Below are 26,753 nucleotides of genomic sequence, written 5' to 3'. Positions count from 1 at the left end.
GCACTTTGGTGGTCAGGGTCTCTTAGGGGGAACAGCAGCAGGGATCTACCTGGCTGATCAGAGTTTAGACCACTGCAAACTCCCTTCCAAAGTCACTTCACTCTTGCTCTTTCCCAGCCCCTCGAAATAAACAATATCCATTGAAGCACTCAGTGCAGGACTTTTGTGTCAGAATAGCCCATAGGTTATCAGGGACAGATGGGACAACCTGGTTGCCTTTTATCTCACAGTGTTTCAGTAAATGTGAAACAAAGGGAAAAAAAATGCAAAGATTTGACTCTTAAAATAGATTTCTTAAACCATTTATATAATTTATTTAGCAAGATCAGGAACGCAAGACAACCTGGAGTTCAGGCAGTGGTAATGAAGCTGATTAGAAGTGGGGGAGCACTTACGATGCAGAGGCCTGACACCCCAGGGGCCTCTCCCTAGGAATCACAGTCTCCACCTGCTGCAGGTAACCCCAAGAAAGCACTGCTGCTCAGTCCTGATGCCCAGCACCAGCCCTGCACAGCTGGGATTACAGAGAAGCAGGAAGTTTCAGCCTCACGGGGCCTTGTTTAGCAATGCTAACCAGGGCAAAGGCAACAGCTCTGAAGGACGACGTTTAACCACAGGCTGGAAGGAGGCCTGTGGTTAAAGAGCAGCGACTCTGCACTTCTTAAAAAGCTGCTTTATATTTTTCTTCAGAAAGCACGTCCTTTCCTGTGCCCTCCCACCCCCCCTCTGCCCGTCTCTCCAATCTGAAGCAAATCGTTTCCTCATTCTTTACTCCCTGTAGCTTCCACTGACGGGGAACAGGTTTCTTTACCCAGCCAGGAGGGAGTGTGAGACCAAGGTCATTTCACATTTTTAACTTCTTTTTTTTAATCCGGAACCAAAAAAAGTATCGCTCACAGCTGGAATGTCAGAAGGCTTCTGACAGGAGGATTAGCTTCAGCTCACCCCAGATAGAAGGGCAGAATTTGGGGGACAGTCACAGTCCCCCAAAGTCACTCTGTGTGGCTCTGCTGTTCCGGCTGCAAAACGCGTGTGTGTGTGCTCTTGGGGTGTCCGATATAGACACAGACACAAACTTTGATGATCCTGCGTTCAGGGAACAGCCTGAAAGACATCTTATGCCAAGTGCTGGAATTCCACTGCACGCACGTTACTGATTTGGTACAAGAGTCTCGAGAGGTGGGGCTCCCCCAGGGCCTGACTGGGGTGTCACATCTTCAGGGCTGCTCATTTTCTACTCCGAGGCTGACAAAAAGAAATAAGTAAATATTTTCAAATAGAAGCACTACCTGATGTGGCAGCATTTGATGAAGTACTGGGATTCCTTATAAAAAAAATATGGAGCAACATGACACTACTATTTTTACATTTCTTTTCCTGTGCAAAATGTACAAGCAAACTACAACACTGCACCAACGCACAATATTCCTCCACACTGCACTGAGCACCGAGCATGGAGAAATAAATGGCACTGGGTACCTAAAATCTTTAAAAGCACATCCTCTATGGTTACCTCAGGTTTAGGGTCCGACGTGGTCTTTGATGGCATGCCAGAGGTTTCATCCCACAGTCCTACTGGTTCTCCAGCTCCTTTGGGGGAGAGGACAGGAAATGAGCCAAAGTGGTGAAGAGCTAAACTGAACTCTCAGCTTGAGCCCCAGCACATATAACGGTGTTCAAATCAAGTTCAAGTACAGTATATTGTCATTATACTCATATACATGTATATGGGATACCGAAATGCTATTTAGCTAGCTCTCAGACGGTAAGCAGTACAAAAAAATAATAATTGTATAAGAAAAGAAAGACGGAGACAACAGGAAATGTGCAAAACAACAACAGGAAATGTGTAAAACAACATCAGACGTGCAAAATCATACATCAACAGATTGAAATAAAGGATAGAAAATGATGGGTAGTGAGCTTCTTGAGGTAGATTTCAATGTGTTTGAGTTTTGATGACGGCGTGGCAGAGGCTCAAACGGGTGACCTTCACTGGTTTCTGTTTCACTGGACTGCACTGTCTCCTGTACTGGTTTATGCTTGAGAGTCTGCAGCTTTAGGATTATATTTTTTAATGTTAAAACTATAAAAAGTACTCTGCTATATTGCGACACATGCAGCAGGCCAACTGTAGAAAGGTTTGTAATTGCAGCTGAAAGGCCACTAGATGTCACTACACATCCCCTGATACTTGTAAATAGCCACACTAGAGGTGCATAAGGCAAATACTAGTTAATCAGTAAAAGGATTAGAGTTTTCACATGGGTGCAATTAAGCTTTTGGTTTGGTTAAGGGTGTGCATGGTGCTAGTGGTGCTGGGGTTTTTGAAACCTTACTTTGTGGCTCTTTTTTATTGCATGAATAGGCTGAAAACAGCCTCCTTTTTTGTCATCATGGGTTTTGTGTATGTAGACCCTTCGAAGGGTAGAGTCTATGACAACAAGCATGCATAAAGTTCTCCAATTTTCCAAGGGTCCTTCTGTGGTCATAGTAAAAATACTAGCATTAGCAGCTGTTTCAGGTCCCTGCATCATCTCAAAAAGTCGAGTCTAGGCTGTGTTTGTGCCTCCTCCATTTTATGGTTAGTGGTGTGTTGCTTGAAGTGTATATCGTTAGGTCAATGCAGCTCATGATTATGATCGTGGCCACTCACCTTGAGTCCTAGATCTATGGGATCCCAAGGAGTCAAGGGGGTCATCTGGCTGAGGCTCATCTGACTTCTTATAGTAGTATTCTTGGTCAGGTGGGCCGAACCTCTGCAAGGAGAAAAATACTTTTATTCACACCGGCAGGGACTCACACTAATGGACACTGACAGGACTCTACACCAGTGACGCCAACCCTGAGCTCCAGCAGGGCCAAAAGGTGGCTAAAGATCTGAGACACAAAATGCTCACTGTGAACGATTAAGTAAATCACTTATTCAGTTGAGAAGTAAAAGCTCAGAATGGAGAGACAGCAGGAGGACTTTGTCATCCAAACGGACCACTGGACTAGACATAAATTCACCATGCTGTCTCTTGGTCTCTTATGTACTTACACCATATCTCAAATTATACATTCCGAAGTACAGTAAAAGAAACCTATGGGTTCTTTGGCACAGGTAAACTTGAAACCTGTTCTCCAACTATGATAACTACCCTCCCTACACTATTTCAGGAAGCAGCTTCAGGCTCATAAAGTCTCCTTTAACTCTTTGGGTAAGACTTTTCTTTTTTTGTTCGTCATGCTCTTCTGCTCATGGTTTAAGGACAGCGATGCCCTGACAAGCAGAGAAAGCTGCGTGCTAAGTGCTGCTGTGAGTGTGCAGGTGACCGGGCATACAGGCTGACCTCTGAACACTGATTCTGCATAGCACACAACAGCACGGTGATTTCCCAGAGCGGTTCTTGCTTGTTATCTCTTTCCTTGTTCCTTGTAGGGCAACGGTAAAGTCAAATCCCAGGACTTCGGTCTTTAAAAGCAAGATTTACCCCGAGATGAGGTAGTAAGGTGTGAGAAATGTGGCGCTAATCGTCAGTGAGGCAATGTCTATAATGGGCATGTCAGTGCTTGGCGGAGACTGACCTTGTCCGGCCACATGAAGCTGATGAAGAGGATGATGGGCAGCCCCACAGTGAACACGTAGAGCCCCCAGAGCCACGGTCGCTGTATCGCTGCAGACAGCAGCCGGACCAGGACGCCAGGCTGTACGAGGGACAGAGACAACACACACTGCTCCACTATCAGATCACAGCTGCACCCGTCTCGCCGCCAAGCACTCCTAGACTCAGAAGTGCCTTGCCCCAGGAACATGCTCAGAATCTCAACTACGACACGCTCTACAGTACGTGGAGAAACAATGAAGTAACTGCAGGTCAATCCACACTGAAAGACAGAAGCACTGACTCTGTTGGCTGCTGAGTCTTCAGGTGTGAGAGAGAGAGGAAGGTGGCAGCTGAACTAGGGGCAGAGGAGGTGAGCATGGGCACGCAAGTGAGAAAGAGCTGGAAAAGGCTGAAACCTGTAAATGAATGGAGAAGATTTAAAAAGAAATCTTAAGTCTATCTATATCCATATAACATTCGTTGGTAATAAAGTGAATATATGATGGCACTGCATTGTCAGGATCAAAGGGGGAGAGGTGGAGTATCTACAGGAGGTGATTACAGTGTCAGACTGGGCCTCACCGCCTCTACAGGAGGTGATCACAGTGTCAGACTGGGCCTCACCGCCTCTACAGGAGGTGATCACAGTGTCAGACTGGGCCTCACCGCCTCTACAGGAGGTGATCACAGTGTCAGACTGGGCCTCACCGCCTCTACAGGAGGTGATCACAGTGTCAGACTGGGCCTCACCGCCTCTACAGGAGGTGATCACAGTGTCAGACTGGGCCTCACCGCCTCTACAGGAGGCGATCACAGTGTCAGACTGGGCCTCACCGCCTCTACAGGAGGCGATCACAGTGTCAGACTGGGCCTCACTGCCTCTACAGGAGGCGATCACAGTGTCAGACTGGGCTTCACTGCCTCTACAGGAGGTGATCACAGTGTCAGACTGGGCCTCACCGCCTCTACAGGAGGTGATCACAGTGTCAGACTGGGCCTCACCGCCTCTACAGGAGGTGATCACAGTGTCAGACTGGGCCTCACCGCCTCTACAGGATGTGATTACAGTGTCAGACTGGGCCTCACTGCCTCTGCAGGAGGCGATCACAGTGTCAGACTGGGCTTCACTGCCTCTACAGGAGGCGATCACAGTGTCAGACTGGGCCTCACCGCCTCTACAGGAGGTGATCACAGTGTCAGACTGGGCCTCACTGCCTCCACAGGAGGTGATTACAGTGTCAGACTGGGCCTCACCGCCTCTACAGGAGGTGATCACAGTGTCAGACTGGGCCTCACCGCCTCTACAGGAGGTGATCACAGTGTCAGACTGGGCCTCACCGCCTCTACAGGATGTGATTACAGTGTCAGACTGGGCCTCACTGCCTCTGCAGGAGGCGATCACAGTGTCAGACTGGGCTTCACTGCCTCTACAGGAGGCGATCACAGTGTCAGACTGGGCCTCACCGCCTCTACAGGAGGTGATCACAGTGTCAGACTGGGCCTCACTGCCTCCACAGGAGGTGATTACAGTGTCAGACTGGGCCTCACCGCCTCTACAGGAGGTGATCACAGTGTCAGACTGGGCCTCACCGCCTCTACAGGAGGTGATCACAGTGTCAGACTGGGCCTCACTGCCTCTACAGGAGGTGATCACAGTGTCAGACTGGGCCTCACCGCCTCCACAGGAGGTGATCACAGTGTCAGACTGGGCCTCACCGCCTCTACAGGAGGTGATCACAGTGTCAGACTGGGCCTCACCGCCTCCACAGGAGGTGATCACAGTGTCAGACTGGGCCTCACTGCAGGGAAACGATTACGGTCTCGGGGTCACAGCGGGGGCACACAGTCAGGCCCAGCCTCACCGCCAGGGCGCGCTCGGCAGACAGCCTCTGTTCCCAGGTGAGGCGAGTCCAGCGCCGGGCCAGGCGCACGTCTGCGCACACCAGCAGGTTATCGAACAGCACCCCCGCCGTCTGCGCCCACAGCTCCAGCCCCACCGCGCCCAGGGGGGCCATGCGGAATGGATGAGGGTCTTCGAAATACCCTGGATTCGGGATCAGCCGGGGCTGCCACTGTCCCTGGGAGAGAGAGAGACAGTCAAAAGATGTGGTGTCATAACTCGGCAACATTGCTTTTTTAACAGGTCAGAACAAAACTAAAGAACATTAGCCTTAGTATTCCAAAATCAAAATGCTATATAATTAATTATAATACGTCTAAGACCATTTTTAATACCTTATCAGGAAATACATTGAAAAGTTCCCTACCATGTGTCACCATAAATCTGACTTATGGCAGGGGATTGGACAGCAAAATGTCTGTGTGGAGGCCCCTGCACTGCTCAGGGCTCTGGTCACCCCCATGTTGGTAACTGAATGAAAGGGTACCTGATAGTTCGGGTTGTCAATCATAGGAGGCTTCCACTTCCCCTTGTAGGCGGGGTTAGAAATCATGGGCGGAGTCCAGGGACCACAACCAATAGCGTCCTTGCAGGCAGGGTTAGGGACCAAAGGCGCCTCCCACTCCCCATCGATCTGCTCATCCCTATGGAACAGGAAAACACGTGAATGAATCGGTCCAATAAACCTGCTGCCCAAAAGGCAGCACCCTCCCTGCCCCCCTCCCTTGGTGACTCACATAATTCCCTGCTTCACAAGTTCAGTTGCGCAATAGGGAGAAGAAGGGCTCACTGGTCACAGCTGATGACACACGCAGAAATGTTTTCTAGAAAACTGTCATTTTGTGCATATTCCTGCTAAGCACTGGCTGAATCTGAATAGTTTGCTGGCTTTTCCCCACTCTTAAGGTGCTGCTGATCTCCTTGTTCTGTTCTACAGTAATGATGGCTCAGCCTGAACAGCATGGCCACTGAGGGAGCTCAGCAGCGCTCTGAGGCGGCACGTCTGCTCTGGTCCGCGGGGGGTGAGAGGGCGCCGGGGCAGAGGTCAGGGCGACAGCTCTGCTCTTCCTCAGAGCAAGGACGTGCTCTCACCAGTCCTGCGGGCGCTGTGCCAGCGTGTCGGGGATGAAGTCGGGCTCCTGCTCCAGCCAGCCCGGAGGCTTCTGGGCCGCGGGGTCCGGAATCTGCCGGGGGGCCTCCTCATCCCTGCGAGCGACGAAGAGAGAGCGTTTTGGGGTGGGGCTGGGGGGGTCAGGGGCACCAGTGACAGAACTGCAGCGATGAATCAGACAAGACAGGTCTACTGAAACACTCTCCCTTGCAACAAGGAAAAAAGAGAAGGGGGTTCATTTTCTAATCATCTCACCGGTTGGGTGCATTAAAAATATTAAATAAAAGTACATAACACATACACCAGGTAGCGAAATCTGACATGGACCACAGCGCACTGCAGAGGTAGTGGAAGGGTGGGCTGGGCGTTGTCACTAAAGAAGTCGTCACCAGCGAGGATGCTCAGGCGATGATCAGGCAGTATTCCTCACTGGAAATCTGCTGCGTGCTTTTAGCAGTCATGCTGCCTAAGCATGAAAAAATCTGTCCTACCAGTCTGCTGGCTTGATGGCTGAGGGGTCAGGGATGCGCTGCTGGTCATCCCAGTCAGTAGGCTTGGTGTCTGATGGGTCTGGCGCCTCTCTTGGAGGGGTCACAGGCGGGGTCATGTCCTCCAGGAGGCTGCCCTTGCTGACCACCGACTGGTCAATAAGGATTTCGAAGCTGTTGTCTGGGTATAGCCCTAAAGACATACACACACGCACTGGTCAGGACGATGTAGGGTGGTGGATGTGGTTGAGAAGATGCGAGAGGCGAGGTTACGGTGGTATGGACATATCATGAGGAGGGACGCTGAGGAAGTAACACAGAGGGTAATGGAATCTGAGGTGGAAGGTAACAGAGGAAGAGGCAGGCCTAGAAAGAGATGGATAGATTGTGTGACAAAAGATATGGAGGTATGTGAAGTGAGTGAGGAAGATGTGCTCGACAGAGACAAGTGGAGAAGAGCAACCAAAGCAGCTGACCCCAGGACAGTCTGGGACTGAGGCTGTGGAAAAGAAGAAGAAGAAGAAGAAGAAGACACGCACTGGTCAGGCATAGGATCTTTTGAAACCTGGGGCCAGGAATGTAAGGATGGTAAGTCTACGGCACACGGGACACAGTATAAGTATAATATAAGTATAGTATAATAATATAACAGTATAATAAGTATAAGGAGCGGCAGGGGTGCTGAGGAAAAAAAATCCAGTTGAAAAAAAAGACTCCGGAATTCAGCTCATTCCTGAACTATAAGCACTGGTCCCTAGTGAAGTCTGGTGCATCGTTACAGTGCTTTAAACCCAGAGGTCACACTTTTACAGGGGTTCTCCTGTACCTTGAAAGAGTATGCCTTAACTCTGTTGTGCATGTACTGTAATAAGATTTTCACAAGGAAAACAGGTTCATGACCTGGCAAGATGGATACAAGTAGCAAAAGAGTTAAAATGGTTTATTTTTGATGCCAAAGGAATAATCCTCCCGGGACAATTATGTGTTATTTTGATTGATTTATCCGTTTGCTATTATGTCAAGCCTTTAAAACAAACCTGGAACTATTGAAGCGAAGGGGAATGTATCACAATCGGTGAACATCTTCACCTCTCTGTCCATGAGATCAAAAAGTCTAAATAGCCCCCCTCTCCTACACTGCTCCTTCTCCCCTCTCTCTCTGCTGGACTCACGCAGCGTGTACAGGTGAGCCCTGCGATCAGTGAAGTACTCCCTCAGGTCCCAGTCCGGTCTCCTGGCGTGCCTCTCCTCGTAGCGCCCCGTCAGGGGGTTCCTGTGCCGGAAGATGAAATGCAGCTTGTGGTCCTCTCCGCACTTATCTGGCCCGAACATGATGGAGTACGGAGTGGTGTCACTGAACCGAGTCTGAATCAGGAGAAACGAAGGTGAAGTCGAGGAGGAGTTCTTCACCCTTGCCACTTGTCACAGAAATAACACAAGCAATTTTTCAGAACTGTTTGTAAACCACAATCTTTTTTTATTATTTTATTTATTTTTCATTTTATATTTACATGAACTGGAGCCCAAAACTTTTTTTTTACATCTCAGCACACAGCAGCGAGTCCCTGTGCTGCACGGTCAGAATGAGGGTAGGCTGACCTGCCCCTCTGTCCATTCACCCATTGAACCATGTGACTGTTGACATGTGCTATCCAGGAGACCTGGGGCTCCTCATACTGACCTGACGGAAAGCCTACAGGAGCCCAGGAATCCTCAGCAGTTGCTATCCTGCCTATTTCCGGGGGATCCCCAGTCACTGAGCCCTACCCCATCTCCAGGGGTGGGTATCCCGAATAGCATCAGCAGGAGACACAGACCAGGCTCCAGCCTGTGACATCTGGATCACATCTGGATCGCAGAGCTCAGCCATGAGCGCCTGCACTGGCTGAATGACTCTTGAGAGCCCTAAACCCAGACTTTGGACCAGAGGTGTCCAATCCTGGTCATGCAGAGTCTGTGTGTCTGTGGGGCTTCATTCCAACACACCTCCTAACGAGCTAAACCACCTGGTTAACAGCATCACTGGGCTGATTTAACAGCTTCTCCCAGCTCTTCAGATGTTGCTCCTTTAAAGAGACCCTGAAAACCTGCAGGCGCACCGTGTGAGATGTCAGGGTAGCAAGCTGGAGGCCAGAACAAGCACTTTAGAGGAGAAGCTCACAAGTAGCGCAAGAGGTCCTGCTTGCCTCTGAAGCAGCCAGTGCAAGGTCCACGTGCTGAGCCCGTGGCTTCAAGACGGAAGGGCATGAGAGAAACGTGTGGCATGAGCCCACCCTCTCATTTCGGAAGGCAGATCTGAGAGAGCTCTTACTCACCAGATTCAGCTGCTCGGACTGAGACAGCAGCTTGATATAGGCTCCCCCACAGTCCATCCCCTGCTGAAACTGGACCTCATACCTGCGAACACAGCCAGCACTGATAAGCCGCTGTTCAAGTGTGTCCAGCAAACAAAGACTGGATTATTTCAGACACATTTTCTCAGTTCCCGCTTAAAACCTAGAGACACTGCCCTGTGCAATTTGTTGTGCTTTCTCTTGCTTCCCTGTGAGTCTTTATTGTTATTGATGATGATGATGGTGACCCCTTGCGTGTCACTCACTGCACTATGAGTGGCTGGTCCAGGAAGTGGAAGGCTCTGAGCAGGGGGGCCGAGATGGCGTGGTGTCGGCCTGCGGATTTCAGAACCAGGCCTCTGTTTCCAGGCAGAACCTGCTCCACGGGCTCCTCCACAGCCCAGATCCCTGCAGGTTCATGAAAACACAAAAAGCCTCGAGCTGAAATCACAACATCCCTTGTCTCATACAAGTTGGGTTTTTTTTTTTTGCACTCCGTTCGAGTGTTAAATAAGCTCTGTCATTTTATTTAATCCATTCTTGTGACTTGGTCCCAGTGTACAAACACACTGGAACGCTGCATCCAAGGTGCTTGTTTTTAAAACCGAAGAACAATCGCAGCAAAGGGATTCTCACCATCGTACTTGACAGCAGTGTCATCTTCCTCCTCCTCCTCTCCCTCTCTCGTCGCCTGGGACAGCACCCACCTCCTGCCAGCACAAGAGAGACAACACGCAGGGTCACGATGGAGACAGGCTGCCGTGCCAGTAAAGCTCTTTTGAATTGCAAGTGACCCGGACCGCGAGAGAGGCAGAGGGCCACACAGAAACACAGGCATGAAGATAGGATGGACCCAAGGGGCAGAAATCCATAGGCACTGCCCAGCCTGTAAATTGAATCATTTAAAATAGATACTGTATACTGTAGCTCCCCTGCCAGGTGCCCTGGACCTCGCAGCGTGTCGAAAGGCTGATGACTCCAACAGGCGGAGGAGGGTCTACAGGCTTCCCTCCTCCCTGTGCAGGCACAGAGCTTGTGCAACGTAAACTGTCAGCTCTCAGAAAATTACACATTGAATGGATATAAGGAAATATCAACGGTAGAGTTCAAATTAAAAGGCTACGGTCTGCTCTAAATTAAAATGTTGGACTTTGCAAAAAATCCTAGATGGGGATCCTGATCCTTGGTGACAGCAGGGTGGAGTAGCGGTTCTAGTCTGGGACCCATAACTGGAAGGTTGCAGATTTAAATCCCAGGTGAGACACCTGTTGTGCCCTTGAGTAAGGTGCTTCACTTAGACTGCTCCAGCAACATTCCCAGCATCTATAAATGGGAGCAAACGGTAATTTGCTGTTGATAAAGACGTCAGCCAGATCAGTTAGCAGGAGCTCCAAAGCCACCAACGTGTGCTGGTTTCTGAATCTGCGTGTGTAACAGGACATTGTACATTACCCCTCCAGCGGCCCAGAGTCAAAGGATTCTGCGAAGTGAGCATCTTCCAGGACCTCAGGAGGTCTGTAGACGATCTGCACCACACAGAGACACAGACAAAATCAGCGACAGGGGTGCCATGAAATGGAGTGACTGCTCTGCAGACGATATGTGCATTTTTGGCAAGATGCATCCACGCCACAAGACACTTTTTGAACCTAGAAACATAGAGAGCAGAAGGCATCCAGTCCTGGGCCTTGAGATCTGCTGAGCCTGTTTTCCAAGTCTTTCTCATGATCAAAGACTTATGGGGAACGGGAATGGCTACATTCAACTAGTGAAATCCAAACGGAACCAGCTGAAGTCCTTAATTCCCCAGGTTTTAAGATTTTGAGGAACTAAGAAAAGTGCAGGAATGCAGCTTATGACTCTTTCGACTCGTCTGTCCACCGAACATTGCTCTAGACGTCTGAAGCGTTATCCAGGTGCTTAATTTTTTTTGCAAATTTGAGAATATTCTATTCTAGTGTTTTATATATAGTGTAGTTACCTGAGATTTCTCCTGAGACGCCGCAGACACGCAGACCAGCAGGAACAGCGCAAGGATGAGCCCGGGCATCACAGTCACAAGCTCTGCTCTTTGCGGAAGGAGGATGGGGCGAGTGAACCGACAGACGACATTATTGTCACATTATTTAAATAACCACGCTGCTGCAATCTTCTTGTTTTGGATGAAATGAATCCCGCTGCCCTTTCCTTTAAAACACTGATACGCCTGAAGCACGTGCGTAGTCAACACTGTAATCATTAACCCTTCCCGTAAAACGCAGGTACCTGCCAAAAAAACATTTCTATTTCCTTTTGATTTAGAACGGCTTTTATTTCCTTGTGCGGGTGTTTCGACAAGCCTGCAACTTCGAAATCACCCCATGTGAGAAGTATTATTATAAACCCTGCGTGAAGGGACTAATGCAGAAGTCAAAATAAAAGCTGGTTCTTGAACTCACCTGTTCGGATGCCAGCTGCGCGTGGACTAACTCAAAAAAGGAATCGGCGACTCTTCACTTCACAGAGTGAACTTTAACCCTTGGCCGTCCGTTGCCATGACAGTAAGGCAGCGAAGGGGACCGGAGTCAATGGGAGGGGGAAATGAAACACACCCTCTTTTTATCTTCGTGTAGTTGGTTCATACGTGGCGAGCTGAATTCTCATTTCCCCATTTCATATAGCTAACATTCACATTTTTTTCAATTGCTTTCGCAATTAAAAAAAAAGTACATCTATAGACTGAAATGCAAACGCCATTGTACCAAAACTTCCCCTTCAGAATGAAACCGGCAGTGAGGAGCTACAGTATGTAATCATTACTCTGCACTGTACTAATTATTTATTTTTTAGAAAAAGAAAACTTACTCAACCTTTGGCATAGGAGTTTTTACACTCTTAATATAATACTGCTAACTCTGAATGATACACTGATCCAAGATTTACAGCATCTCTTCATCAAGATGCACCTTTGATTCTGCAGAAAACAGGATCAATGCATCTCATCTTTTAAGTGCATAGTGACTGGGTAGCAGACTGCACTCCAGATTTTAGGAACACTGAAAACCAAATATTTGCTGACATTTTCACCCAACATTAATCATCTTCAAACAGAGAACAATCTTGACATGACCGTCTAACAGACGTCTCAAAGACCTTAAATAGCTTTAAGGAAAAGGCATTCAAGGAAAAAGACGACTTAACGAAGATGAATCTAGAAGACCTCAGACTGAGCTACTGTACTTTTCCGTTTTCCCAAACATACAAATTTCGCCGTCATTGCGGGGCGAAGAACTGCTCCTTTAGAAATGAAGTGTGAGTCTCCTGCTCTGAAATCACTGTCACTGATGTCATGATGGAAATAAATGAAACAGCCTAGAATCAGCCTGACAAAATCACTACTTTATTGTAACAAAAGAGACCCCTCTAGCCCCACTTTTTCATCCCTCAGAGTACACATTCTAGGGCTTTATGGGAAACAGCTGTACATCAGCATGTACATACAGATCGTAATCAGTCAAGTTCTCTGCCTATTCAAACGTAATCCTAAAGCTCTTTTCCTGTTCCTTGCGGCGATTATCACACAGCTTGGACACTTCTTCCACTCTCCTCTGCAACAGGACTGTACAGAGAGGGGAAAAAAAAGAAGGAAGAAAATATTGAAACAAGATCTTAAAAAGATTTTTAAAAGTGGCAACATTACTCATACATGGCAACTTTAAGAAACTGCAACAAGGAAGCACAAAATGCATTATAAACACTTTATACAACTTTATACAAAGCACTCACACTTTTACAATGACCCTACTGGTTTTACTCTACTAAAGAACAGGGCCACATTGAACTGAGAGGCCTTGAAATAAGTTTAACTGCAACATAACCCAGAAAAAACAACAATATACAGTAGGATCTAGTAAAGTCTGACCCTCCACCACACAGGGTCTGCAGATGGGTATGCCAAAGGCTGATATTGTTTACATGGACGCTGAAATGCCATGGGGAAAACTATACAATTCCACATGTCTTGCGAATAACCATGTATAAATATGGATCTGTGGATCTACTGCAAATTAGCTCTAAACCTGACATTTAGACTTTCTTCATATCCTCTGCAAGAGCTTTCTAACAACAAGGGTTAAAACACAACAAACACCGAGTTAATGATTCACTTAGGTTAAAAGGTTAAACCCTCTACCCAAGATCCTGCTGACATCTCCAAAGCTAAATTTAGGAATTTCAACAAAGCAGCACTTTATTATAATCCCATCTCTGTTTGCACAGGAATGCATCCATGGGAAGAGGCACTGTTCCCAGCAGCTAATGGAAAATGAGCTTGGGATGAATGCTGACCAGGAAGGCTCTCAAGACTTGTTTGCAAAAATACGAGCAATGAACTGCGTTATACAAACATGTATAACTGTGTTATACGAATATGCGAAATACATATTCACATTTCATTTTTTGACAGCAAGCAAAGCCTATACGCATGAGCTTACAATGTGATTTTAGGGGCCAGTGTTTAAAAGGCATGTGTAGGATATATAAAGTCACTGTGTTGTTCACTGTAGTTTGTAAGTAAGTTTATAACAAAAGGCCCTCATTCTCTCATTCCCTTAATTCTAAAGCCAAGGCTATTTTTAAGTGCTTTTTTAACCTTAGACACAGCATGAACAGCCTCTGTGTTACTAGAAATCTCATGTCAGGAAGAGGACATACTTGTTATTTATGTAAACTTTAACACAGAATGCAACCACAAAATAACTGTCCACATATCAAACATTCCCCAGGGGCCCTAGTCAGTTACATAAACATGTGACTGGCTTTTTAAACCTAAGGAATTTAGTCTAATCAAATTCTACATGTCTATTCTGCTGGTCAGGCCGATGAATATGTCACAAGATATCACAAAACATGGCAATTTTAATAAATACGTTTAGATTCTGTTCTATGTAGTGCCAGAAACATTGATACGCATTATTTCTTTGCTGCCCACTTTCTGCCTTAGTGAGCTTATGGTAAAGGGGTTAATTGGGCACAAAGGCCAAAATACATATTTACTCTCTGTTGAAAACAAGGAGAAGCTAAAAGAGTTATTCTCAGAATGAAGGGAAGCTCCTGAGTCCCTTGATAGCAGTTTTAGGAGCTGCTGCTCGAAAACTATTCATGAAACGTTTTATGAGCACCATCATGGAAAAGAAAAAAAGTACATCTGCACACTCACCAGAATTTTGGTCGATCCACTGAAGAGAATCCATGTGTGCATTCAGAATTTTGCAGATTTGCTGGAGCTGGTAAAAGAAAAAAAAAAAGTTATCAAAAGTTTTTTTTAGAAACATAAAACTAATGTTAGAGTCCTAAGGCAATATACAACAAGACACGTGTTTGGGTATATGTATATGTGTGTGTTTGTGTTTTAAAACAAGAAATAAACGTAGTTGGTTGATGGATGAAATTTTGCTTTCTTTCCTTCACTCAATTTCACAAGATTTCAGCTAGTTGTAAAACTGAAAAAGCATCATATGAACTCTCAAGAACCCATTAACACAAATATCTTCCTCTCCTATCACCACAAGTCTACAACATATTCCTACCCTTTTTCAATTCTCCCAGCCCCCCATCAAACTCCCAGATTTTCTAGAGGGCCGGGAACAGAGACAGAAAAAAATTCACAGTGGCTCAAAATCCTGTGACACCACCTCGTGTCCAAGGCAAGGCCACCCAGCAGGATGAACTGGAGATGTAACACGTTCACTGACGCACTTTCAGCAATTCTCAAAATGTGTTTCAGCACCTGGCTTATGGGTTAAAGCAGGTTCATACTGTACTTTTTGATAAGGAGATCCTGGTCTTTCTAACCAGACACTTAGACCCACAGCGGGTTTGACAGTCACTCAATTATTCTCTTCGATCCTCCTTTACTGCTCCTCTCTCTCACCCAGCAACTCCCTGCCTCTCGCCTCCTCCTTTTCCCTCCTGCTCCTCACTCTTTCCCCCAGAAGATCCGGTGGTATCCATTTATTTCTTCCCTAACTGAGCAGTGCATTGGAACATGGCCTTTTCATGGGATGGCACACAGTCCAACAGGTTTAACCAGCAGGATCTCTAGCAGTTCTTAAAAGTTATCTAAAACATTTTTCCCCAGTCATGACACTTTTCTATGTGTGCTGGGGGGGCAGTGGATGAAGGGGGTTTTTGGGGCTGTGCTTTTGCGGACCCCAATCTGAATCACCCCTAAGTGTGTCTCCACCCCACCCCACCCCCAAGCCCCCGTACGGGAAGATCACGGTTCATTCTCACATTGAACCCCTGGCGTACCGGGTCGCTGGTGTCGGCCGGGCCGCTGGAAGTGTTGAGGTGCTCGATGATCTCCTTCAGATCCTGCGACATCCTCTTCAGCTGGGCATCCACGTTCTCGGCCAGCTTGTACCTGACGCAAGCAAAAAGAGATGCATCACAGGGGCCGGTTTTACTGCAGTGAAGGTAAAGCATCACATCACGCAACAAACCGTGCGCGCCAGCTTATTTTGTGGCCTGTGTGAAAAAAAAGTGCTTTCTTTCAGAAATGTTGAAACATCGTTTTAAAAATATATTTGAGACTTTACTCATGAGTTTTAAATCCCTACCTATCCAAGGTAGGGTGATGTCTCAAGAGAGAAAAAAAAACACTTCCCACTGTGGGAGGTTTCACAGTTCAAAGACTATGGGAAAAGATGCCATTTCTAATCAAATTACATGAAAGTATTTACAAAAAAGTAATATGCATTAATGCAGCTCTTGCACGTACAGTAATTCCAATTCTAGACTCTCCGTGATGGACTTGTAAGACTGGTAAGGTTTGCTGCACACTGACAAATTATCTTGACAGAGTCCCAGGATTCCAGGCTGGAGGAAGGAGGCCCGTGTAAAGAACCAGTGCTTTCAAAAATGGAAAAGGGAACCTACGTCCTTTCGCGCTCCTCATCTGCATTCTGCATGTAGATGGTGCCGCTCTGCTCCTTCACGGACTCCTCCAGTGGGGACAGCAGGTCCTCCAGCTCTTTCTGCTGGGAGAGGATGAAATCCAGTTCCTGGTCCAGCCTGCAGAACAACAAAGGATCGTTTTATACAGCAGAGCAGGGGTGCACTTTAAAGCCCACGTTCCTAATTATTCAGCTGGGCCAGCTCTCAATCTCTCTCCCCCCACCGTCTTAGGTGAAAATATGTAAAACCTACCTGGAATAAAGCCCTTAAGTGACATGATGTGTCCCTCAGGCTAAACCAATTTTAAAGACAGAGGACTATGTCATAAAAGCTTTTATCAGCAGGTCATAAAAAAGATCTACTGCAGATTAAGAACTTCATAATTGTCTCACTTTATCAATGTATCTGACTGAGATCACACAATATTGTAATAAAAAATGTCAGAACATATGCCCTCCTGAAAACGGTGACCCCGACATTTGGCAATACTGGGGTCGCTTCAGTGTTCAGAGTTCAGTGTTCAGGGAGCATTTAAAGTCCTGGGGAAAGCAGGCAAAACCAAATCCAAAAACAGTTCTTGTGAAAGGCACTCTTGATCAAGAGCCAAGATCAGCCTGCGGCCCCCCCTGACCTTACCTCCTCTGGTCCAGCTTCACTTTCTCCACCTCCCTGTGCAGGGACGTGATCTGTGAACGGGAACAGAGACACAGCACTGACATTAAATCTCCCCACTTGCTCGTGCAGCACTGTCCCTGCCACCTTTAATCCATGCAGTGAAACACTTCTCTACACACAGCGCACAGGGTGTCTTCCACACAGTGGCTCCTCCTATGACCGCAGTCACACTAGTTCCTGAACCATGTCTTACACAGCACCTCAATTTCTTCTCATATATTCAACACAGAGTTTTTAATATAGCATTTTACCCTTTGCGGATACTATAGTACGGTGTTAAAACTACAAGATGAGTACCATCAGGCTTCTGCAGCTTACACAATCCTCTGTGCCCACCCTATGTACCTTGTACCATGCGAGGCCCTGCCATCTCTTCTACTGAGTCTACCTCTTCCAAACTTCGATATTTTGGGACCCTTTTTTCTGCACCCCCCACCCCATCTGGGACTCCTGCAGCTCCGGTGCCCTGAACAGCCACCCTCCCTTCAGTACCTTCTCTCCGTTCTCAATGAGCATGCGGTCCCAGGCATTGACTTGTGTGGCCTGCTGCAGGAAGTGCCTCTCCTGGTCCTCCAGCTCCAGGCTCCACTTGTTAATGAGGGACTCCAGCTGGGCGTACGTCATCACCGGGGGGGCGCTGGGGTGGAGACAGCAACAGGCTGTGAGCGCACTGACACCGCAACGCTGAAATCGGCGCCAAAGTCTCCTGAACGCTTGCGCACCAGTGGGGTTAAAATCAGCCTTTGGAAGCCTGGTTCAGGTGGTCAAGCTTGTAGAAAATGCAATGACTGTATCCATTCTTTTTCGTGCCTGGTGTTGCCGCTGCATAAACATTACCAAGTAACTGATCCGAATTGTATCTAAGGAGGGGTGCAACGTCCAACAGAGATGGGAAGCACCAATCCTCTAGGGCTAAAGTTCTGCAAGTTATCCGGATGTATTTCAATTAGCACCTTGCTAAGATCAAACAACTTCACCAAACGACTTATATGATTAAGCGTACAAGTGGAATTAAATGTTAGGACCTTAATGCCTTCAAGGGCTTAAGATGCTCATTCCTGGGGTACAGTAGACGTTTTTTCATTTCGCTCAATACAAAGATACAAAGAAATACACGTACTGAAGAAAGAGACAGTAATAAATCCACCCAGAATGGGATTTTCCTGCAGATTCGGGACTCATACATGCTTACTTGGAAAGAGAGACAGAGATGAGAGCACTGGGAGAGACAGAGTTGGCACGGAGGTGGCCGCGTAAAGCAGGGAGTCTAGTCTGGTGGTACCTGGCAGTGGAGGCAGGGGTGGCAGTGATTGTCGCAGCAGTGAGAGGGGCCACCGTGCTGGCAGCAGCTGTTCCGGTGGGCTTCAGGCTCAGAGAGAATCCCGTGGCCGAGCCGGAGGTCGTCCCAGCTGGAAAAACACACCAGGCATTCCCTCAGTCACTGCAAGCTCAAGGCCTGGCCCCCTCACAATGGGTTCACTGCACCCATTTAACACTAGGAACAAGTAAAGGTTTATTCCATGTAGGGCTGGGCGATAATTCGATAACGATAATTATCGCAATATAATTTTCCTCGATATAATTTTAACAAAAGTTCGATAAATGTTCTATATATGTTTATGCTTTGCGCATGATATGAACGTGCACACAAAACACTGCGCGAGTGCGTGTTGCAGACTGGGCAGCTGACGTGGTGGTGTTGACCCACACGGTGGTGGCTGACAGGACTGTAGTTAGAGTGGAGAAATGAGCGACGCCGAAGCGAATGTAGTGCTGCCAACGACCAGCTCAAAGGACGATGACGTCGTCGACAGAAAAGGTCATTCAACTTCGGTAATTTGGAGATATTTTGGCTTTTTTCGATCAGACATAAAACAAAGCACTTTAAACTTTGCAGTCTGTCTGAGCCATCTTCTATGTGTGTTTTATCACACTGCAGTATTTAATTTTTCTATTAAGATATTTATTTTGTAAGCTTTACTCATGCATATTTTGACATAAAAAAAGACTTGAATACTCTCTACCTCAGATTTGTTTAATGTTTCTGCTGTTTGGCAAGTGTTTGTTGTGTTCTTAAAATAAAGAAAAATTTACCAATAAACTGTCTGGTTTCTTCAACTTTTACTCAGGATAAAAAAAAATATTTCTTTAAACTTGAAAGAAATAATGATTTGACATTTATCGTGATAATTATCGATATCAACTGATATGAAACTTTTTATCGTGATAATGTTTTTGGCCATATCGCCCAGCCCTAATTCCATGTTGAAAAGAGAAGAAAAGAAACAACATTTTGGCTGTAGAGTCTACTTCAGGTGTCACCAGGGCACCAGGATGGGACCCACCTGTGCTAATATTTTTGTTGGCTGGGTAGAAGAATGCTTCTTCGCTTCTTACACTGGCTTTGACGCCGACCTCTAAAGGCGATACCACACCTGAAGAAGACTTAACAGCCGAAAAGTTGTGTTTCTTTTCTTCTCTTTTCAGCATGGAATAAACCTTTACTTGTTCCTTTGCAGCCTATGCATGCTGACACAGCTCCCTACTTGAACTTCTTCAACCCATTTAACACTATTCTACAGCAACTGGTAACATTAGAAACCAGTTTAACAACTGAATGAACAAGTGTTCCACAACAGTACAGCTTAATAAGCAGAGTGTTTTTAATGCACTAGAACTGATAATTGGGGACCTTAGTGAGGTAAATCAACAAGTTTTTCCAGGTGGATTGCAGATAATTCTGGAAGAGACCAACAAAAGCCTGCTTGCTGGACAGTGGCCCTTGAGGCACAGCACTGAGGAGCTCCGACTCCAGACTTTATTCCTGTTATTAATGCTGTTGAGGTTCAGTTGCATCTCTTCTCACCCGTAGTGGCTGTGCTGATGGCAGATATATTCCCCAGGGGTTTCAGCGTGAACCCCAGTCCTCCGACTGTTGAGGTTGCTGCAGGTGTGGCTGCTGCTGCCCCCACTGTGCAGAATGTATACGGGGGGGGGGGAGGAGAGAAAGGCAGAGGGGAGGACAGGTCAGAAATTAATTCACACAAATCACCGAACTCAAACTCTCCTTTAAACCAAACAGCCGAGGGTCACTTTTCTTACACTACAGGAAATAAACCCTTTTCTTTTTTTTATGTCGGCCACGAGGTGCGCCTGGGGGAAAGTTAAGTACAGTGCGTGTCCGCCCTGGGGACAGGAACTCACGGATGAAGCCTGTGGGGACGGAGGACGCTGCGGTGGGGGCGGCGAAGAGGGAGGAACCAACTATCGTGGAAGCCTGGGTGGCTGACGCTGTAGTAGCTGCGGCTGCTGGAGAGGAAACAAAACAGTCACGACTCACATTCAGAGACTCCTTACAACACTACAGCAATGCTGCCATTATGGTAGAACTTTCCAAGGTCCTGCTGCAGAGTAGTTTCAATCAAATGTCCTTACCCGCTTATTTACATTAATGAATACACGCTGTGAACTCAAATCTGCTAAATTACGAAGACGCTGACAGTTTCTCAGAAAGGAACATGCGCTTCATGTTCAGGGTGAGTATTTTAGCTCAAACCAGTGCTGGGCAAATCCTGGTCTCTAATGCCTTCAGCGAAGCAAGAATACAAGGTTCATCCTGAATGAGTTAGTAATTAATTCCAAGTTAAACTCCCAGCAAATGCAGCTTGGATCCATTCAGCTCAAGAATGCAAAAAGAGTCTATGACAGGGACTGTAATCCTCAGGGTATGGAACTGCATTCCTCAATACCACTCCACACTACCTACTTGCGTCCTACAACACAGTCCGCACTGCTCACTTTTATTTATATGGCCTCTGCATTGGACATAAAAGCCCCTTTCTCACCTGCAGGTTTTGCTCCGAATGAGAAGCCTGATCCCTGGCCGACAGCCCCTGTGACTGTGGAGGCCGGGGCGACAGATCCCAGAGTCAGACCTTTTGAGAAGACGAGGAGAAGAGGGAGCACTGCTGTCAGCACAGCAGACTTAAGACAAAACAAGTAACAAAAAAGCTTGTTCCTTTAACCTTAGACATATTTGAAGGGAAAAGGGTATACATAATCACCACTACTGCACTATAAATAAAAAAATATTACTGCAATAATCGGGGCATGTTTCAAAGGTAAACATGAGCACCAGAAAATCAGAGACACGTGACAATTCTAGGTTAAGATATCAAAATCTGATCATTTAACATCTTTTGTAACGTGTTTTCGTTATGACCAGCTCTTGCAAGACACCGGAACCATAACCAAACTCAGAAACAAACTTGATTTAAGGATGGCACCAGAATCAGAACCACCGCAGGCGTCTGTACTGAGTTAATCTCAAGAATGGCAGTGCCAGGAAGCTCACCTGTAGACTGACCCCCTAGGGAAAGGCTGCTAGCTGGCTGGCTGGTTGCTGTGGTATTACTGCTACCAAATGAGAATCCCCCCCCAGTGCTAGCAGCAGGGGCTGCGGCTGCTGTTGTGGTGGTGGCTGGGACCTTTGGCGCCCCAAAAGTGAATCCCCCTCCAGGCTGGGAGCTTGCAGGCGCCCCCAAAGTGAAACCCCCCATCGCTGCGGGCTGGGCCTGAGCTTGTGTGGGTGCAATCCCCAGTCCCCCGCTGAAGCTAAACCCTCCAGTAGAGGGCGCCGCCGCGGTGGTCTGTGTGGTCAGGACCCCGCCAAGTGAGAACCCCGACCCCGAAGACTGGGCAGGCTGGACAGGCTGGACAGGCTGGGCAGACTGGACAGACTGGACAGACTGGACAGACTGGGCTGTGCTGCCCCCAAGGATCAGCCCTCCAGAGGATGCGGGCTGAGAGGTGGCTGACAGGTTGAGGCCGAGCTTCGCAGTGGAGTTTCTGCGGGAACAGAACAGAAACTTTAAGTTAAAACTCTCTCACCAACAGCGTGGTTTTACAAGAAATAAGAAAAAATGATGAAAGACATATACACAGATCAACTTGTCGGGCTCCCTAGGTCTTTTAATGAATTAAGGGATTATTTGAATCTTAATTAAGGGATTCAAATAAGGGATTAATTGAATCCCTTGTTTGCGGACCCTCCCGACCTTTATAAATGTGTCTTTCGCGCAAACCCTCAAATCAGTGAAGGACGAACCTCCCCCCCCGCAGTTTCATTCTAAAAAGACGAGCCCCTCTGCTCGAGGCACGAACCCCTTCTGAGCTCAGGCAAGAGTAACAGAGCTGCGCTGAACGGCGGCACTGACCCAAAGGAGAAGCCACCCGGGCCGGCGCCACTTTGTGCCGGGGTGCTGAAGCTGAAGCCCCCCTGGGTGCTGGCGCCGCCCTGCGTGGACAGCGAGAAGAGGCCCGAGGACTGGGGGTTGGACCCCGGGGCCTGGGACTGGGCGGGGGTCCCGAAACTGAAGCCCCCCACCCCTCCCGCTGCCGGGGTGCTGGTGGTCAGGCCAAACCCAGTTGCCGGGGCGGCCCCTGCAGATGTCTTTGGGGTCCCGAAGGTGAACCCCCCTGTGGTGGCGGAGCTTTGGCCGAAATTAAACCCACTCATGGCGCATCCTGGAAGGGGGAGAAAGGAGAGAGACAGAGACCTTCAGAGACAAAAACAAAATTAAGTATTCCTTTACACAAAGTGTTGTGGGAGCATGGAGTAAGACACCCAGCCATGTAGTTGAAGCTGATACCCTGTTTTTTTTTTTCACGAATCAGCTGAATGAGATCCCGGGATCAATTAGCAACTACCTGAATGGCCCCTCTCGCCTACAACCTTTCTAATGAGAAACTGCTAGCATTAGTAAAGCAAACAGACGAAGAAGTGATAAACAGAGAAAGATAAAAAGAGAACGAGAAAAGAAGTACAAAACGTCTCCAACATTTCAGTAGAGAAATCAATGCGTTTGCATAACACAAACCGTTTTGTAATTTTAATTTAAGTATGTGAAATGAGTTCCCGTCAGACGTGTGGTTTTAAATATGATCTCTGAACGTAATACTACATTTGTATCAATAATACCAGCGACAACTGTCAAACGACAACATGCACACGTTGTATCACAAACGAGAGAAACGAAACACTTCGACTACGCAGATTCTGAATAAGTAACTTACTACTTAAGAGTCTCGGGAACGCAGAGCTTGTCAGATTCCTCAGGTATGTGTTATAAAAATTAATAGTAACCTAAAATAAGTATACAATCAAGTATGATAAATTTAACAAACCGGAAAACGTTCACAACTTCCAATTCTAATACGCTGCCACCTCCTGCGCCATTTTTGCGCCAGAGTATACGTGAGGACCCCAGCCTGTGAGTATGACTGGCTATTGCATTGCCTAAGATAACAGTTTTAAAACTATAACCACAAATTACAAATAATTGTAAACTGAATGAACAAATAATTCATACCGGAAAATTTATGGTAATTGTACAAACGTTTTGTTTATTTTTTATTTTAAAAACAAAACTGTATAAGCGGGAACAGGCACGGACTGTCTTGGCAGAAGTGACGTATATGCATCTGTTCGCTGATTGGTGTGCTACTAAAGGTGCTACTCAGTGATTGGTTTAAGCTTCTGTCAACCACATCTCTTTAGCTGGGGGGGTAATTCGGTTGCCATGGCATCGAAAGAAAGCCAAGCAAGAAGCCACACTCTAGTACTATAATAATCATTACTGTGTACATAGATCTGAGATTACTTCTCCTGAAATTACCCGACAGTAAAGGAGCATAAACATATTCAAGTTTTAAATCAGAAAATACATTAAGCTAACATCTCTGTAAAAAGTGTTTAAAAAAATAATTCACAACATTACAGTTTTAGTCCCGTTAGGGTTAACGAGCAGCGCAATGGACAACATGTCCTCGACGGAGACTCTCCAGGCTCTGTCCAGCCTCCTCTACACCGACCAGGGGTCTGACGAGGATGACAGCATCTCGGTAAACCTGCGTCTTCAGAAATATTATTCCTGTCCCTACGTGTGTATGACGTTTGATAGTCATCTTGCATGTTCAGTATGTGACCATCTCTTCAGTCAAGAGTCATTTTAAATTGCTTTAATGTAACGAAAATAATGTTATTATTATTATTATTATTATTATTATTATTATTATTATTATTATTATTATTATTATTATTATTAGGTTCCACCTGCGGCAAGAATGGGACCTGGTCAGATTGGCCCAGCCAGAGCAGTGGAGAAAGACGGTGAGTCTAGATCTGTCCTCTTGACTCCTCTGCCTTTTTTTAATACGACAGATAAGTTGTGCTTTCGGAACTGGAGAGCGCAGCCTTAAAATGTATCTGAAATTACCCTGCGATCTCACTGGGAGTCGCTGTTGATAAGAAAAAAAAAAGTTTGTTTTTCAGGTTATTTCTGAACCTTTATTTAAATAACGACACGGACTCAGTTTTTCTTTTTTAACTCGATGTTCCTTGAATTGTCTGTCCGTGCCGGATCTCCCTTACACAGATATGATTTTTAACTCGGGCGTTTGTTTCATCGTGACACATATTCCAGTGTGATTTCTTTTTCCTGTTCAGTTTTGCAACGAGTCGTGCTTGATTTAAGGTAACACCTTTGAAGTTGTCACCATTGTGGGAATCAGAGCGGGAGGGCAGGGTGCCTGACACCCCTGTGCTGATCAAAGGTTGGCCTCCCCTCTATCTCTCTCCCCAGCTCCCTCAAAGGACAGCAGGCAGATCTGGAGTGAGGAGGAGGTGGCAGAAGGAGCACAGTTCGATGACCTCTGTGACCCCCGGCCACAGCCCGAGTGAGTGAGAGACTGTTGAAATTCAGGAGCACCTCTGGCAACGAATTCCTTTTCAGGTTTTTTTTTCTTCCCATTTGCGTGTGCAAACTTATTAGCTTGGAGCTCTGGTTTGCGATATGAGCGTGTTGGCTGGGACTGACGCGGGGTGTAACATCCTGCGGTGGTTGTGGACGGTGCAGTGTGTCCGGAGGTTAACCTGCCTGCTTGTCTGTGCAGGTATGAGATCCTCCTGAAGCAGAGGGTGGGCACCGAGGATGTGTTTCTGGGTATGAGCAGAAAGAACCCCTCCTCCGCCTGTTGTGAGAGCATGCTGGTAAGATTAATCCCCTCCGACACCTCCTCTGCTTACAGCTCCTCACCCAGGCCTGTGCACACTCTCGCTCAGAATCCCCTCTCCTCACCTCTGCGTAACCCTTTAAACTTCGCCCAAGGTATTTAACTTTCAGTTAATATTAGACAGGCAAGTTGGATTAACACTCGAAAAAATAGCTGAAAACAGGCCTGAATGTAAAGAGATGTTCACTGATGTCAAAAGGAAACAAATGTTATAAAAATGTGTAAAAAAAGGCTCAGCTCTAACAGAAGTCAAGAATCCAAATGTGTGTTTAGAATACTGATGGATTATGCACAACAGGGCTGTGGCTGGGCTTGGGGAAGGAAGGTTAAGAACACATTCAGACACATCTACAACAGCTCCTTGCACTCTGAATGAACAGAGAATCACGGTCTGGGCTTTGCAATTCAGTGTGAAAGCAGGGTCTGTCTACCTTGCAAGCAACTGCCAATGTTGGGCAGCATGCTGAACCAGCATAAAAGCAAAGAGCAGGATGTGCACGTTGGTTTTACAGACTGTGACGTACTGTACCTTACACAGAGATGAACAAGAGGCACAACCTTAAGTGCCCAAAAAAAAGGTTTAAGGCAAATGAGAATCTGTTCCTTTCCTCCTCTCTAGGTCAAAATCAAACTGCCCAACACAAAAATCACTGACTTGGTCCTCGATGTCAAAGAGACTTTCCTTGATCTACGAACACCAAAATAGTAAGAAACCAAATCTCCATGTGGCACTGCTAAGCGTTTTCCTACAGCTGGAAACGATGCACTCTATATCCATATCTTAAGTGTATTACTAAATTAATTTGTTCTATTATTAAACAAGATATATCACCTCTCTCCCTTTCTCTGGCAGTAAGCTGGGGCTGCACCTCCCTCACCCTGTGCACAGTGAAGAGGGGAGAGCCTGCTTCATCACGGAGAGGGAGGAGCTGGAGGTCACCCTCCCTATGGACCGCCCACTGGACAGCATTAACCTGGCCTGAGAGAGAGGAAGAGTGTGTGACTGTGCTGGAGCCCTGGGTCCAGTCAACCAAAGCACACTTGTGGGGTGTTTACACCAGAGCCCTTGTCTCAGCTGCACAGGAATAATGCTTACATGTTCTGCCTCTTGTCTTTCATTGAAAATGTTACAGTACATCAATGTACTGTAACTGTACTGTATCTATGTACTGCTTCATTACTCCGCTCTCCTCCCCACTGAGAGCTGATGTGTGGTGAGCGTTCTGGCGCGCTATGGCTGTGTACGGAGTGTCCAGAAAAGCGCTATATAAGTGTAAGCAATTATTATTATAATTATTCATTATTTTATCTCATTTGAGAAGCAGAAGCAATAAGCATAGGCGTAAGCATAAGCTGATTTTATATGGAATATGAAATTCTCAACTAAGACTGCAATTCCTGCTGTCCGTTTTGAATCTGCTGTATAAATGTAAGCAATTATTATAATTATTATTATCAAGGGAACGCAGCCTCCGTTCTTCTAGTTCAGAACACGGAGACACATCCGACTGTAAATCCTGACTGCAAGCAGACACCAGGACAGCAACACAAGAGCAGGCCTGTAGGGGTAGCAGAGTACCAGGCGAGAACCTAGTATGGCCTTGAAGTTGATCATGTATGGGTATATTTCCAGCATGGCTTAAGTGT

General features: G+C 46.7%; 3 protein-coding genes across 10 annotated transcripts; 1 reads left to right on the top strand and 2 right to left on the bottom strand.

Annotated features, from left to right (window-relative positions):
- Positions 1 to 286: 286 nt before the first annotated feature.
- On the bottom strand, positions 287 to 12,016 carry LOC102690812 (calnexin-like). 3 transcript variants are annotated; one of them, XM_015351638.2, is made up of 15 exons: positions 11,861 to 12,016; positions 11,404 to 11,491; positions 10,875 to 10,948; positions 10,059 to 10,132; positions 9,689 to 9,830; positions 9,405 to 9,486; positions 8,262 to 8,454; positions 7,093 to 7,282; positions 6,583 to 6,696; positions 5,978 to 6,134; positions 5,453 to 5,668; positions 3,571 to 3,690; positions 2,657 to 2,759; positions 1,514 to 1,590; positions 287 to 1,245 (listed from the first exon to the last, which is right to left on the bottom strand). In XM_015351638.2, exons 2-15 carry the CDS (start codon positions 11,470 to 11,472, stop codon positions 1,228 to 1,230), a joined length of 1,629 nt encoding a protein of 542 aa, XP_015207124.2. In that variant the 5' UTR covers positions 11,473 to 11,491; positions 11,861 to 12,016; the 3' UTR covers positions 287 to 1,227. The 3 variants fall into 3 exon arrangements, with proteins under 3 accessions (XP_015207124.2, XP_015207123.2, XP_069049747.1); XM_015351637.2 differs by having other exon boundaries at positions 11,404 to 11,486; XM_069193646.1 differs by lacking the exon at positions 11,861 to 12,016 and having other exon boundaries at positions 11,404 to 11,730.
- Positions 12,017 to 12,779: 763 nt separating this feature from the next.
- nup62l (nucleoporin 62 like) lies at positions 12,780 to 23,904 on the bottom strand. Of its 6 annotated transcripts, none has more exons than XM_015351788.2 (13): positions 23,813 to 23,904; positions 22,250 to 22,559; positions 21,388 to 21,881; positions 20,879 to 20,968; positions 20,238 to 20,342; positions 19,900 to 20,004; positions 18,316 to 18,442; positions 17,526 to 17,670; positions 16,995 to 17,044; positions 16,341 to 16,475; positions 15,696 to 15,825; positions 14,620 to 14,686; positions 12,780 to 13,020 (listed from the first exon to the last, which is right to left on the bottom strand). In XM_015351788.2, exons 2-13 carry the CDS (start codon positions 22,549 to 22,551, stop codon positions 12,929 to 12,931), a joined length of 1,842 nt encoding a protein of 613 aa, XP_015207274.2. In that variant the 5' UTR covers positions 22,552 to 22,559; positions 23,813 to 23,904; the 3' UTR covers positions 12,780 to 12,928. The 6 variants fall into 6 exon arrangements, with proteins under 6 accessions (XP_015207274.2, XP_015207275.2, XP_015207273.2 ...); XM_015351789.2 differs by lacking the exon at positions 23,813 to 23,904 and adding an exon at positions 23,220 to 23,317; XM_015351787.2 differs by lacking the exon at positions 23,813 to 23,904 and adding an exon at positions 23,109 to 23,298.
- On the top strand, positions 23,847 to 26,267 carry dnaaf6 (dynein axonemal assembly factor 6). The gene is made up of 6 exons (XM_015351794.2): positions 23,847 to 23,936; positions 24,141 to 24,204; positions 24,677 to 24,770; positions 24,987 to 25,083; positions 25,726 to 25,811; positions 25,960 to 26,267. Exons 1-6 carry the CDS (start codon positions 23,847 to 23,849, stop codon positions 26,087 to 26,089), a joined length of 561 nt encoding a protein of 186 aa, XP_015207280.2. The 3' UTR covers positions 26,090 to 26,267.
- Positions 26,268 to 26,753: the final 486 nt, after the last annotated feature.

The sequence above is a fragment of the Lepisosteus oculatus genome, chromosome 8 (assembly GCF_040954835.1).
Source record: "Lepisosteus oculatus isolate fLepOcu1 chromosome 8, fLepOcu1.hap2, whole genome shotgun sequence".
Taxonomy (NCBI): Eukaryota; Metazoa; Chordata; class Actinopteri; order Semionotiformes; family Lepisosteidae; genus Lepisosteus; species Lepisosteus oculatus.
This window is presented reverse-complemented; position numbering and strand designations above follow the sequence as displayed.